The sequence below is a fragment of the Rousettus aegyptiacus genome, unplaced genomic scaffold (genome assembly GCF_014176215.1).
Source record: "Rousettus aegyptiacus isolate mRouAeg1 unplaced genomic scaffold, mRouAeg1.p scaffold_m13_p_17, whole genome shotgun sequence".
NCBI classification, from domain to species: domain Eukaryota; kingdom Metazoa; phylum Chordata; class Mammalia; order Chiroptera; family Pteropodidae; genus Rousettus; species Rousettus aegyptiacus.
In genome coordinates, this window is record NW_023416292.1 from 33,950,147 (window position 1) to 33,965,904 (window position 15,758).

Here is a 15,758-nt window from a genome sequence, read left to right on the forward strand (position 1 = left end):
GCCTCCTGCCCCTCTCTTTCCAGCCCTTCAGACCTGGGGGCATCCTCTCTCCCGAAGCACCTTCCCTGTACCCACCTCTCAGGGTGAGAGCTGAACTCAAACTTTCCCTGAGGAATAGATACCTGGTTCAGCCCTCCCCACCACATCCCCCACTCCCTACTCCCCAGACCCCTCTAGCGGCGGGGGGAGGGGGGGTCCTCTGTCTTTCCCAGGTCACATGACATTACCTAGGCCTTGGGAAAAAGCGAAAGCACAGCCCGTGTCTGGCTTTCAGTCCACCTCAGGTGACTCCCTGCCCAGGGCAGCTAAGGCATCTCTGCTAATAGCATGCGTGAGCACTGGATTTAGAGTCAGACAGGATGTGAGACCCATTTCTGTTACTGTGTGAGCTTGAGCACGTTGCTTGAGCTGGAGCCTCATTTTTTAATCTGTGAGTTGGGGATAATGCTGTGAGATTTCAAGGACATAATGCATCTCAGGGTCAAGCACACCATCTAGACAGACGCTCAATATATATATTGGACCACCTGATCTTCATTTCAGGCGTTAACCAAGTGACCCAGGCAAAAATGCTAACAACAAAAAAAACTTTCTGAGCCTTGGTCTCTTCTGTTAAAAAACAAAACATATACTGGCCCTATTACCTCACAGGATGTAGCAAGGATCAGAGAAAACAATAGGTGTGGACATGCTTTTGTGCAGTGTAAAAATATTATCCAGATGGGCTGTTATTTGCCAAATAGCAAACAGTTTACACTTTTCACTGGCCGATGATGACAGGTGTGGGGGGTGGAGAGGGTGCGTGGGGCATGGAGAGCCTGAGGATGTGCTCTGGGGGGACCCCGACCCCTCCTGCACCCCAGCTCTCCCTCACACCTGCAGGACCCTCATGATCCTGGCAGGAACTAGAGAGTTGGGTGAGCCAAGTTCTGATGGCTTTAGAAGCCAGGCCTTGATCTGCTCTCTGCTCTAAGGCCTTTTCTCTGGAGTCCCTGCCAGGCCCCATATCTCTCTCTGCCTCCCTGGGGGCTCATGGCCCACAGGGGCTCGTGGCTGTCCTGGAACCCACTTTCCGCATGGTGGAGGGAGGCGTCCATGAACCTGCCCCTGTGAGCAGTCTCAGGGCTCAGGCTGGTGCTGCCAGATGGAGGGGATGGACCAGAGGGGCCTCCCCAACCTGAGCGGGGGGGGGGGGGGGAAGAGCAGGACTTCACACTGCAGTCACCCCCTCGGCACTGTGGTTAGATGTCCTCTACCCTCCTTCAGCCTTTTCTACCCAACTCTTAAAACCGAGCGATGGAACCTCTCTCCCAGATCCCCTCTGAACCCGACAGAGGACTCACCTCCTGCTTCTCTCCCTGCGCCCTTCCTCGGTCCCAACATATCCACCCCCCGCCTCCAGCCCCCGATATGCACCCCAAATTCTGGCACACGCACAAGCACACGCACCATGACGAAGTCCGCCTTGCCAATGTCCCTGAGAAGGGAGCGGTGACTGCCAGCTCCATACCGGGTCTCGGCCACAGACGCCGCCCATCCTGGCTTCCACTGCCCGGCTGTCCCCTCTCAATACGCCCTCCGAGCTCGTCCTTCAAGAGGACTGCCCCGTTTCAGGGACATGGAACTCACTGCCAGAAGTTACCTCTCGATGCTCTGCACCTCCGCCCCCGACCCCCCAGCGTCCTCCAACTGGCCAGGGAGGGTGGTGCCGGCACAGCAGATCCCACCCGCACCCGCACCCACGCGGTCGGAGGCTGCTTTGAGGCGCAAGGTGTCCCCACCCAAGGGAAGAATCAGGCTTTGTCCCCCGCTCTGCACTCGGCCGCTTCTCCCTCAGCCCTGACCGGAGGCCGGGCCTGCAGCTGCAGGGAAGTGCCTGCTGGGGTCTTCGGGAGCCCAGGAGGCGAAGGGAGAAACGTCTTAGAGATGCTGTGACTTCTCCCCGCTCAGCCGACCTTCCCCAGTCGTCCCCAGCTGTCCGGAGGCCCAGCTCTGCCCACTTAAGACACTAATGGGCACTTCGGCCCTCCACTCGACCCTCCACTTTGTAAGCCTGGGGCTTTTTATGCCTCTAATCTCTGCATCCGCTGCTTCCTGAAGACTCCAGCTCCCCTACCGCCTCGGGACTGGCTGACTGGTACTTATCTTTTGCTCTGCAATTTAAAGAGCATCTCTGGGAAGCCATCCCCGGGGGCCTTAGAGGGCTTGTACCCAACCGCGGGACTGACTTTGTCACTCTTGTGCATGCTGATCTTCCCCTCTGGACTGAGCTCCCCCAGGGAACAACTGGTCACCCCTCACTTCTATATCTGCCGCTCTGGGCACAGGGCACTCAGTGTGACCTCCAGCTGAGGGAGTCCTTGGCTGAGCCTGGCTCCTGCTTGGGGTAAGACCAGCAGCCAAAGCCTCCTCAGCTGCCCCCCCAGGCCCATGTTCACTCCACAGCTCAGCCCACTCCGCAGGAGAGTAGAGCTGCGGCCAAAGTCACTTTCGAGAGAGCAAACTGTCCCCCTCACCCCCAAACTGTTGTGCGGTCCCCTCTGCCCCTGGCCTGCTGCTTGGGCTCCTCCGTCTAGCTTCCCAGGCCATTTCTACTGTAACGCGGCTGCCTGGAGAGCCGTGGTCCTCAGCCCTCCCACCCAGCTCCCCGTTCCCGGGGCACCGTCGCTGGGCTGCTCAGAGCCCGGGCCCTCCGGATGATGGCACCCACTTCTCCCCTGCTGGCTCGACCCGCGTGGGGCCCAGGCTCCATCCTGGAGGACACCGCTTTGGCCCCGGCCTCCATGTTTTCTCCCTCTGCCGGGGTCTTCCTGACCTAGCTCATCCCGTCCATTTTGGCAACAGCTTCCGGCCGCAGACTTACTCTGCCCCAGGAGGCCTATTCGAGCTGCGGTGCCAGGGGTCCCCACCCCTGCTGGGGACGCTGAGTCTGCCAGATTCTCCTTCCCCCATTGTGAGTGTGGAGGGGCGGGGCGGGGCAGCAGGGAAGGAAGTGAGCGTTGGGTGTTCAGCGCCTTCGCTACCTCCAGCCCTGCGACGGGCCACACTCCAAGCATTGTCTCCCAGGGCCCGAGGTGCCAGCAAGGCAGCAGGCGGATGGTCATTCGTTAGGAGTGGTGGGAAAGGGAGGGTGTTGGGCATAAATCTTTTTAAAGCCCCCCAAAAGCAACAGCATAAAACAAAATCCAAAACAAAAACAAAGCAGAGGTCCTTCCGCATGGGGTGAAGTACAGCAACTCAAATAGTTACATAGATAGACTCAGCCCCCCGGACAGAGGTGCCGAAGCTGGTCCTTTTGTCCCAGACAGCCTCCACGTACCCGGACTGCCACACCACACGCCTGACTGGCCTCGGGGGTCTGCTCATGACCATTGGGAGCACTGGGCCAGACTGACTTAAGCAGGTGTTGGAACCCCCGACCCGAGGTTCCAAGCATCTGTTCAGATAAGTCAGTTTATATCCCCGAAAAAGGGGCAGGCTCTGTATCGGCGAGAATTCCGGCGCTTCTGGCCTTGGCTTCTGGGCCCTGCTGGGAGTGTAAGGGTAGGAAAACTTCTTTAAACTTCTCCATCAAATGTATAGCTCCCGGGAAAGGCAGGCAGTGTCCCACGCCTAGTCCAGGTCCAAGTCCCACCTTCCCAACTGGGAAACTGCGCGCTTAGCATCCCCCTTAACCCTGGTGGCTCCCTCGAAGTCCCCTGCCCATCGACCTGAGTGATGGGAAAGGCAAGGCGGACAGGGGCTGTGGGGGTCGGGTGTGTGCCTCTCCTCTCCCCCACAAGGGAAGGCCTGAACCCTGGGATCATGCTGGGGGAGCTGGCACCTACCAAACAGGGATGCAATACCAGTCTTCTCAGTCAATATGGGGGACCCCCCAGGAAGGGCTGGAGGGCCAGAGGGGCGGCTGTCCCATGCTGTGAAGTAACAGTGGAGAGGAAAGCTTGGGAGGTGAGGGTGGGGACTAATATTTACTGTGTGGCCAGCAAGTGCCCAAAACTCTGAGGGGAGCAGAATCATGTCAGGTGAGGCAGAGGCAGAGAGAGAGAGAAAAAAAAGATTTTCCTCTTCGATCCCCTGTAACACCTCCGAGGGCCAAAGTACCAATGCTGGTTCCCGTCTCCACGGAGCTTTCGTTTGGGGACGATCACCATGCACCTCAGACGTCATCTCCACTAGAGAAAAGGGGGGAATGAAGTAGGGGTGACGCCCGGGAAGGCCACTGGAGTCCAAGCGGAGTCACGCGACGCCGAAATTCCATCCCGATCAGTTCTGACGATTCCCATTCCTGCCCTCCCGCGCCTCGCCTGGGTGACCGCTATGATACTACCTCGCTTACATCTTCTTCATGGTACTTTTTACTGGTTCTCTGTGACCGCCCAGTCTCTATACCCACCTGGCGTCTTCCGTTCTGCCACCATGCCCGCCCTGTTCCTCCCACCTGGGTCAGCTTCTTCACTTGGATACCAGATTCCATCCATTTTGCCCAGTTTTCCTCAGCGGATCATGTGCATGAGCACGCAAACACGCATCGCTTCACGCACTTTAACAGGGTGGTCCATGCTTCGTCTCCTGTGTCTTTCCTCCCATTTCCTCTTCCGCCCACTGAAGACACTGCCCACCGCTCTGCTGACAGCCCGTCAGGGTTTGTCAGTGACCTCCACGTTCTTTGCCAATTCCTCTTCACCCCTAACCCCGTGACGAGGTTCCTGGACCACTGCCCCATCCACACTCAACCCCCGTAATCCTATTCAGCTCATGTTCTTAAATATTAAATATCCGTCTTCTGTCCGGGCCGCTTCCTCTGCTTCTGACTCCTAGTCAGTCTCCATCTTCAGCTCTCCGCAGGCTATTCTCAACAGGCAGAGCATGCCTGATGGGAGGCTGAGCCAGACCATGCCAGATCCTTTTCTGAAATCCTTTCCATGGATCTCACTCAGAAAATGCTGAGGGAAATTCACTCCCTACCCAACTCCACCGAAACCCTACTACTCTCTACCCCCTGCTCATCCTGCTCCGGCCGCACTGGCCTCCTTGCCAGGCCCCCAGCATGCCAGGCAGACGTCCGCCTTAGGGCGCCTGCAGACCCATCCCACTGTGCGGAAGGCCATTCTTCCCCAACCCCCTGTTGCATGGGCTGCACATTCCAAATATTGACGAAAATAGCAACTTCAGTGAGACCTAAACCTTCAACCCACTACCAGATTCCCTGTGCTCAGCACTCCTGCCCTTTTACAAAGCTCAACTGTTCCCCATAGCACTCATCACTCACACACGCGCACGCACACACACACACACGCACGCACGCACGCCCACAAGGGCAGAATTATTGGTATTCGCCGCTCTTTCCCCAAAATGTAGACCAGCACCTGGCATACGGTAGAAGCACGACAGATACTTGCTGCTTGGCCCACAATAATCATGCCTCGCTCTGCTTGGGGGGCCCTCCAAGAATTTTTACACAGCTAAAATTAAAAGGCTCCAAATAAGAGTCACATCACAGCTTAAAATGGGAAGGTTTATTAAGGTTTATTTTCCTCAAGAGGAACAGCTAAGCCCATGCTTCTTAAGAGAAGCAATTAGCAGGAAATGTATGTCACACCTCGGGCCCGGAACTACAGGAGGCTTCGATGAGCCGAGCGATGAGCCGGGGACGTGCAATGCGCACCCCCAATCCCCCTGTAAAGCTCTTGTTAATGTCCGCAAAAGGGATTCCATGCTGCCTTCCGGGAAAACACAACCAGGCACCCAGTTCGAAGTTTCCAGCTGTTCTCAACAAGAATATTTAAGCAAAACATCGCATTCAATGACCGGACTGCACATTTGGCAAACCCAAGATAAAATTGTAGTAAGAAAACTCCATGCTCAATGCAATGTCTGTGCTACGTTTTTAAGAACAACTTGAATTCTTTACATTTTTGTGGAATAAAAATGCTAAGATCTGGGTGGTTAGACTGCCTCAAAGGTCACATTGATTTCCCTCCCTGAATATGGGCCCTTTCCAGATCCTGAACAAGCACCCAAAGAACTCACTCTGCCCCTTGAAGTCTGGAGGTGAGTCCAGAGGGGCCATTTTAACACACATTTATAGCACCTTAAATAAGTACAAGATCCAAATAAAACAAAAGATTAGTTTACAAGTATTTTCCTCCTCCAACAGCTGACCATGTCTCCGCACTTCAGTTTAACCACACAGATATGATTTATAAGAGCATGTTTTATGATTGCTTACAAAGGAATATACTGAGGTAATCTTTCTCAGTCCTTGGTGAAAATAAAAATCGGACAAGTGAAATGACAAACATACGTGTACTTATGAGGACAATGAGCGACAAAATTTGAAATTGGGCAGGTCCAGAAAATACGGAATGTTTACATGTGGAGAAAAACAGCTCCAGATCAAGCAACGTGTCTGGATCAAGTTGGTCATAAAATAAAGATCGGTATCTTTCCGAGGATTCACTTTTTCCAAGTACGTTTTCCCTTCGAAGCAGCACCGCCTTGCTGAGGGGTGAATGGTGGCTGGTTTTGATGGCACTGAGGGGGCAGAGATCAGTCCTAAGTTGTAGGGGGAAGAGAGTGGCATGTCAACATCCATATTTCTCCACACACTCCTAAGAGAACCCGCCCTGTGGCCACAGCTCAATAAATTACAGTATTATTCGTGTCTTTGATAAATTGCTTATACATATCTTCCCTCCTCACTCAGACTGCAAACTCTGGAGACAAGGCCGTTGTGCAGCTTTGCGAAGCCTGCAGTGCTTACAGACGCCTTCAACGTTTAGTTCACTTACAGAAAGGTTAACTGATACTGAAGCTCCCCCTGGTGGAGGGTAAAGTTATAGTTAAGATTATATTTACTGTTGATTTCTAAAACTAGATTGTTCGCGGGCACTACTAAGCCACTAAAGCCGTGTGTGTGTGTGTGTGTGTGTGTGTGTGTGTGTGTGTGTGTGTGACGTCACCTAGAACTAGTCCCATTCTCACCCACTACGGCATCTATCTCACTTGTTTTCCTCTTGTACCCATTTATCTTCATTTGTTTTAGTGGGGATAAAGCAAACTGCCGACTGTAACATCAAGCCCCCTCTAAATTATGTGGTGCTCATACAAACCAAGTTACTGTACTTTAAATAACCACAAACACTGATATGGTGTTAGTTCTCGGGTGTTTATCATACAAGATTCGTACAATATTCTTGAGGATTTTTTGATTTTTCAGCTATAAAAATATACCTCATTTTCAGGCACCATCTCCTCTGGAACCAAGACTAAGTAGTTCCCACGGGGACAACCCTGAAGCCCACCCATCTCCCCAACAGTGTACCCTTCCGCCCAGTAATTTACAGCCCCGCCTTCAGCGGGTCCCGCTTGGCATCCTGCTGTGTGTCACGGGCATTTATCCCAACTGTACAAGATAGGATAAAGGAATACACTCTACCTGTCCCCTTTCTCTACCACGTTCAAAAATAGAGGACACCAAGTTTACGCCACTAAGCACACTGTAACCTGGGGTTCTTATTTAATGATGTCTACTTAATCTGGCAAATAACTATGCAATCTATATAACCGGTAACATTTATAAATTTTTACTCATTTGTGAGATGTTTGTCTATGATTTTAAATCCAAAGGAATGTTTGAGAGGCGAGTTTTAAAGCAAGAATGACTTTGGAGGACCTTTAATGCCGTGACATGGACAGACTGGCCCTAATGCTTCACTTATTTATTGTTTTTTAATTTATTGCATTTATTATTTTTAGCCCCTCAATCCCAGACATATGTATAAGTGGATCAGTAGAAGGTAAAATATTACATAACTAAGTTTATTAGAAACTTGAAAGAATACAATTTCCAAATATTTTTTACAGTACTTTTAACATTTTCTCAAGTTGGTCAGAACTTACATTTGAAATCTGAGTTTTAAATTTCAATTGCGTAACTGATGGCTGACCACGCCCTGGAAAGTCTCAGTAGGGCATGAACACTGCTTCACACCTGGCTGCAACAAGACAGCATCTGGATCCCTGAGAGGTGATCTGGACTCTCCGGGGCTGGCCTCCTCCTCAACATTCAGGGACAAGGCACAGGGTTTCCTAAGCTTGTTTCTTTCCTCCAGCACTTAACTGGCTGATGAGCTGTTCTGCTCAACCTCTATGGAGAATAAGTAAGTCATATTATCCTAGGTCCATGTCCTACTCACAAGCCTATCTTTTGTAAAAACGGAAAAAAGCTGGGAAGGAAAAGCACCACTAAATAGCCAGCTAAAAATTTAAATGAGCGATCTTTTCCGCACTACTACTATGCTATTTCATACACAGTCAAAGCAAAAGCAACGGGCGATCTTTATGTGCTTTTTCACTTTCAGAGTTTCCACCTCTCACATTCTGCAATCTATTATAAAGCAAATTTGAGAAGTTTTACATAACATTTCATTGGTGGATTTGTACCCACAAATTAACTGTGGCAAAAGGATTCCCTTGATGAAATTACAAGCCGTGGAAGATTTGCGATAGTAAAAGTTAAACCCTGATACAGTATTAAACTTATCTTTTTACATATAAAAATAACACACGGTGGGATAGTTTATTCAAGAAGATACAACCTCTAAGATCAAGAGAGAATATATAAAACTATCCCATGTTGTCCGGTGTATCTTACTGTATAGGAGGAATAAACATCCCTAGAACAGAGAGTGTGAGGTCTGTTCCTGCATCACTAGTTACTTAGGGGTCTAAAGCCGCGAGCTCTGCAGGTCCCAGCAGAGGAGCTACTTGTTGCATTTAAAACGATGTGGTCAATACAAAAGAAAGGCCTTAACTCTATAAAAAATAACGAAAACACACAAACCAAATGAAAATGTACTAAAATTTAATCATCCATAAAAGCTGTAATTTAATCTGACAGTAAAACACAAGAAGCAATATTAGAGTTGGTTTAGTATATTATATATTTAGCTTTGAAAGCCATAGAAATCAGTTATACCAGTTTTTTTTCCTATAAAAGACCCATTTTTCCAAAGCATTATGCACAATTTTAATTAGAATATAATGACAGAATGATATTTCATAATTTTTTAAATATAAAATGAAGTCGATGACTCAAAAAAGTTATCTGCTGCAATGAGTTTGAGGGGAAATTCCATAATCTATATCATTACAGATATAAAGTATAATGGTTCAACTTTTTAGTGCTTGACAGGGAGGAATCATGATAAAAAGGTCAATATGAAATCATTTGATTATAATAGCAATATCTAACATTTGAAATGCATCCATGCTCTTTTGTATAATCATATTAGAGTCAAGTATATTTATTTTTCACATCTGTTATAACTGCTATTGCGAAGGAGAAATACTATTGTTTTACTTTCCAAGAGATATACACTGAGCAATTTTTTCTCCAGGGAACTTGTGCAAACCGATATAAGATCTAAATTCTTCACATAATATATAAAACAGGAGAAGCCTCTTCAGATTTATGTTTTGAAGTCTGGAATGCTGGCACTTTCCAATTAGGCAACAGTTCTTCATTCCTGTAATCTAGAACATTGAATGGACACAAATACATATTATATACATGGTTAATTTCTTGACGTTTCTAACAATATAGAAAGAAACAATGACTCTAGCTGATTGAGAACTAAATCATACTAAACAGCTCCAGTAACAAGGCTATTTTAAACTCCCTTTAAAAATGTTTAATAGTTTTATTATACTTGGTATTTCACAATATATCTGACAGTCCTGTCATTAAAGAGGAAAACAGTGATTATTTTATTTCTATCCCATTATCATCTTATTTGAAGAGTTCGTTTCTGCTAAAGAAATGGCACCTGCTGTATCCACTTTCCATGGGAAGTTTTTAGCAAGCCACTTTCTGGTGGCGCATGTATCAGGATCAGCACTTCCAGCACAGGTGAGGACAGGAGACGATATGGAAAGAGCTGATCCCCATATTCAAGGGCAGAAAATTCAAAGTTACTCTTACTGCTCAACAGGAAAGGAAATAGAAAAGTTATAGGGAGAACTTCCTGAAAATGAATTTCTCTCCTAGGTCTTTAAAAATGGGACATATTAGAAAGAGATTAACATGTTTCAATACAATTTTGCCTAAAAGCTAAGGCTAGGGAAGCTGCCTTCAAGGTTCACGTACTCTCACTAACAATGTTAATAACTGCAGTTTAAATTTACCCCAAACCTCAGTTTTCCAGTGGGATCAACACGCCCCTTCAAGTCTGTAACCACAACAGAATGCTCTGCATGTTAGGTGACCTACTATCAAATGTTCATGGAGAACTCAGGTGACTTATTAAATAGATTGTAAGGTGAATTATATATCAGAGCCTAAAAATTTATGTAACCAGGATAAAAGTCTTACTTCTAGATCTAGCCCAAGATCTCTCTCTTCTAGGGTCAAACTCACTATACACTGTAGGGTGTGTAAGAGGGAATTTTCACAACAGGCCAGGAGATGGCGCCTCTTCATTTAGACATAAATTTAATGGACGTTTTCTGAGACTTGGAAGAGGATCAGCTAAGGTAATGGTATCAACAGCCCATCAACTATAAGAGTAAAGTTAATATATTTCAGAACGGGAACTACGGTCCTCACTTTCCCAGTCTTTGCACGCTTACCTGAACAGACCCAAACACCAGCAACTGTAACAATAGTCACTTTCAGGGCGCTGATGATGTACAATTATTAAATTGAGGTTTCACTGAAAGCCTAAAGCTTCCATTTGGCTAGAAGCTATCTTTCCTGAATCCAATTCCCAGAGGCAATCTCATGCCCTTTCCCCCTCTCTACATCCTTTTAAAAGGGAGCATAACTACGCAGTTGTCTCCCTTGGGAGAGATTCATCCACACACCCAAGCAAGCACAAACTAGTTTGTTCGTGCTGGAAGAGGTGATCTCCTCAACAGGCCACGAGATGCAGCAAGAGTTGGTGCATCCGGCTCTCACGTGGGGACACAGACTTCCCTCTCACGGGACCAGGTTCGCAAATCACATTATAAATCCGCTGCCTAAAAATACCCCTTTATGCTGCTGTCTATATAGCTGATGAAGATAAATATAGAGTGAAAGAAAAACAAATGGTCCCACAGGGCCTGGTTTCTCACTTGAGAGGCAGTTTCAATGCTGCCACTACTGTCTTTCCAAAGGGTTCGCATGATGAAAACAAGCAGCACTCAAAGTCAGCTACTACTTAGAAACCTGCAGACAAAACCACCGCGCCTGAGAGCAAATGACCACTGAGACAACACCGCGGTACCACCATTCACCCAGCGGCGTGGCTCAAGTGGAAAGGACGGACAATACCAACTTTGAGCAGGATGTGGAACTCGGACTGAGGATGAATGTGTAAACTGGTACAAATACTTTGAAAAACGTTTAGCAGTGTCTACTACGGCTGTCCGTACACACAGTGGACAGCCCGGTGGTTCCCAGATCTACACCAAAGAGAAATGCACGCGCTCGTGCACGGAGACCGGGGCAAGAACGTGCACAGCCCGACTGCCCAGACTAGTTCCCGGAATGAACCCAAGTGTGCATCAACAGCGGCATATATAAATATATTGCTAGGATGGCCGCACACTAAAAACAAACTACTGCTACATGCAACAGGGTCATTCTCAAAAACACACATTTTTGAGTAAAGAAGCCAGACGTAATGCATTACATGTTTTTGTGTAAGTTAAGTTCAAAGAGAGGCAACATTAACCCACGTAGTTAGGAACTGGGGGCGGGGGGGGGTTGCCATCTGGGGAGCAGAGACTACTACTGACACATACGGTGCGTCCACTGAAACGACTCATCGAAGGTGCGCTGAGCCTTTCGTCTCAGAAGAACCCGTTCCTCTTTCACTCAATGTGAATGAGTGACCTTGGAAGGCGTTCTATTCCCTCCGCCATAGCCATTCTGTGCCCGGCACCGGGGACACAGTGGTGAGCAAAACAGACACGTGGTCCTTGCCTCGGACAGCTTCCAGTCTCACGGGGAGACAGAAATTACCCGACGGATGAACATACCCGCAAGTTATGTATCGCATTTACAAGTAACAGGAGCCTGGAAATACCCTCATGGGTGAAAAGGGAAGTGGTTACGGTTGGGGAAAGCCGAAAATAAAGTCAGAGGACAAAGAGGCATGAATTCTGTTCTCAGCGTCTTACCTGGCTCAGAGCTGCTGCTTACTGCAGGTCTAAAGCAGCAGACATGACTTCTTTTTAGGCTTCTTCTTTTCCACTGGTGTTTTTCTATTTATCTGTCTGACCAGGTCATAAAATATCTAAAGAAGAACAAGAAAGAAATATTTATTCAACCAACATTTGAGGCCTTGTTCCATGAAACAATCTTGGGTTGGTTCTACTAAATATTCTGCTGTTGGATCTATTTTGCGGCTTCGTTTTAAAGGCAGGTTTCTCAGAAGCCCCAGCAGACTCTCAGTCAGGGTAAAGCAGGACCTACCTATGTACAACGAGGGAAATACACTTGCTCTTAGATATTAATATTAAGAAAAAGAATTAGTGCAAAATAAGGTAGTGAAATTATATCCTTCATGAACTCTTACACACGTCGATACCTAAGTATTAAGAAACAGTTAATGTTCAACTGGAATCTTCACATTTATTCTATTTAAAAAAAAACCTTCAAACTTACAGAAAAGTTGCAAGATAGCACCAAGACCCTGTGTATATTCTTTACCAAGATTCACCAGTTAGTAACATTTTATGTGTACTTTTTATCATCTCGCTCTCTACACACACATCCTCACACACTCCACCCCCCCACTTCACTTTCTCAACCATGTGAGAGTAGTCTGCATGCCACAGGGCCCTTAATAATTGAGTGTGTATATTTCCTAAGAACGAGGACATTCTCTTACACAACCACATTACAGTTATCGCATTCAAGACATTTCACCGTTGATACATTACTCTGCATCATCTACAGTGCAAATTCCAATATTGCTGGTTATCCCAATAAACGTCCTTTATAGTAATTCCTGCCCCACCCCCCGAAACAATGCATCCACGATCACATGTTGCATTTACTTTACTGTCACTTTAATCTTCTAAAATCTGGAAGAGTACTTTGGCCTTTGCCTTTCATGACATTATCATTTCTGAAAAATAATGGCTAGTAACTTCATAGAATTTCCCTCAATCTGGATTATCTGATGTTTCCACAGGATTACATTCGTGTTACACATTTTTGGCTAGAACAGGACAAAAGAGATTGTGTTCCACTCAGCACATGATTTTTGCTTGTCCCTTTTTGGTGATGTTAATTTTGGTTAAAGTGAAAAACAGATAAGGTCTGTGACCTTTGATTTAAAGTGACAAGTAATATGTTGATAAATCCTTTGGATTCACTTTAGGTTAAAAAATGCAAGGTATCAAGGGTAAAAATACAACACTACTTATTTCACAGAAATGGATTACTTTAATTCTGATATGTCCATGTGTTTCACAGAGCTAAGTATGCCATAGTGTTGGAAAGCGAAGTAGATCAGCTGAATTTGGTTCTCTGCTATGGAATGCGAACGCTCATTTACTAATGACCTGGAATAGAAACAAATTATGACAGGAGCTCCTTACTATTATTCATCTGTAATAACAGTGCTTTGTAGAAGTGCATCGAAATGTTTTACTTTTTAGGGGCAATTCTGGGACAAATGGTAAAATTTGAACATACACTGAACATGGACAGTGTCACTATCAATTTTCTTGATTTTAATATTGTGTTGTGGTTGTGTTAAGAGAATATTTTTGATTTAAGGGCACATATACTAACATATTTAGAAGTAATATAGTGTGATATACATACATGTGACAAACTGGTAATGACTGATGAATGTAGATGAAGGGTAAATAGAAATTTGTTGTTTTTACATTTTTTCAGTAAGTTTTCAAAGTAAAATATTTAAAGAATGATTGCTCTATATTTTCTCAAGATGGACTCAGATAAAACTTCTATTTATGTTTTTAAATGGTCCTAAAATTAATATCCAAACCCATTAAAGTGATTTATTTATAGTCTTTTCTGCTCCTTCTCTCCCCCTCCCCACTCCCATTTTCTATTTCTCTATTACCTTATTTCTAAGAAAGCTGAAAACACAGACTTTATGAATAAAATGGTAGTTTTGTTTTCACAACTCTGAAATCCAAATTGTTTTATAACTGAAGCCCTTCAAGCCACAAACAAGCTCATTAGTTCCCTACCCTCAATGTATAAGCTATAAAATGAAGAATATTAAAAGGATAAACTAAAACAGTAAATAAATCAAAACCAGACATTTCTTCATGCTAGGCAGTTTCAGGTGGTAACTGATTTTGTAGTATTATCCTTAATTTCTTTGGCAAACACTGCCCACTTTAGAGAAGCTGCTGGTTAGTGATGAGGGCAAGTTCCAGCTGTAGTATTTGTTACGTACGCTGAAAAGACCTCAGCCTAGTTTCTTCCTCGTTTCTCTGAACTATAGAAAAATCTAAAGGGAACACAGAATAGTTTCTTAATCCTTCTGCCGTTCCTCAACTAGGCTGTCTTGATTCCAATTATTATTCCTAGCAAAGGACAATTAATTCTTGATTAAGACTGATGTTGATTCATTCTGGTATAGCTATGCATTACTTTCAGAACATAGCAAAAATGGTGTGGGTAAGCGTTTTAAAAATATATAGAGATAAATATAGATATATAGAAAATTAGAGAGCATTTAGCCAAGCAGTATGTCCATATATAATTTTAAATTTGAGTCCTTGAGTCCAAGAGTTGACTGTAGAAGTCTGATCCCTCTGTCTCCAGAAATCACACAGTTGTTTACAAGGCATTAGCTGTCAGAGGAAACATCAGCTATTAATGTAACTCTATAGCCAGATTATCAGGCTATTAAGAAACATTAAAAAAACTTGCAATATTACTCTCTCAAGAATTTCCAGCATGAAGTTTGTAATGTTTTCTAAGAGAGTACAGATTCTTAAATAGCTAATGCATTTCATTTTGTTTTGTTTTCCTATTTTTGTTTTATAAACTCTCATGTCAAGAACTGACTTTAACAACTGCTGTAAAAAAGGTAGCTCTGTTGCGTTTGCAGCATCGATGCAGAGAGGGGTTCAGCAGTATGTAAGCTCCACAAGTACGTCAGGCTTAAATGGTGAGGAACTATGCTCACTGGACCCTGGCCCAACTCAGCCCCAGCTAAGCCCTACTGACTTACTTGGTGGGTGGTACCTTACATTACTGTTCTCCTAGCCAAGCTCATTCATCAATCCTAATGTTTTATTTCCAAGTTATCTTTTTTTTTTTCTTTTTTGGAAGGCTTTACTAAAAATTAAAATTTTATGATTAGCTATATTTTTCAAAATAACATCTATAAAACTGTAATTCTACCACAAAGAAAGTTGAAGCTGGAAGCATATCATACTTCCTTTTATTGGCTTGGCAGTGACTAGGAAATAACTGCTGTTGAAGATCTTGCTAGGACTTGTTCTCTACTGGGATGCAAACTTCTTCAGAGCAAGAATAGTGTGTGTCTGGATGACTGTTTCCCTGTGCCTAATACAATGACAGACACATAGGGATGCAATAAATATTTGCTGAATAAATCAAATTTACAAACATCTTATTTTTATGCAAGTAAACATTATGAAAATTGTTTTACCTAAAAAAGCAAGCTTTGATATTCTTACTTGTAAAACAGAGGATTTGCAGCAAGTTTAATTTTTTTTTTTTCCTGCCAGATGTTTAAAGTAATTTGGTC

General features: G+C 45.3%; 1 protein-coding gene across 2 annotated transcripts in view; it reads right to left on the minus strand.

Moving 5' to 3' along the window:
* Nucleotides 1–7,800: 7,800 nt before the first annotated feature.
* Nucleotides 7,801–15,758, minus strand: part of RAP1A (RAP1A, member of RAS oncogene family) — a 58,559-nt gene continuing 50,601 nt past the window's right edge. For both annotated transcript variants that reach the window (XM_016124376.2, XM_016124375.2), the window contains 2 exons: nt 12,169–12,284; nt 7,801–9,537 (listed from right to left, as the gene is read on the minus strand). In XM_016124376.2, coding sequence (XP_015979862.1) covers nt 12,198–12,284 — 87 coding nt within the window. In that variant the 3' untranslated portion in view covers nt 7,801–9,537; nt 12,169–12,197. The remainder of the gene's footprint in view (nt 9,538–12,168; nt 12,285–15,758) is intronic.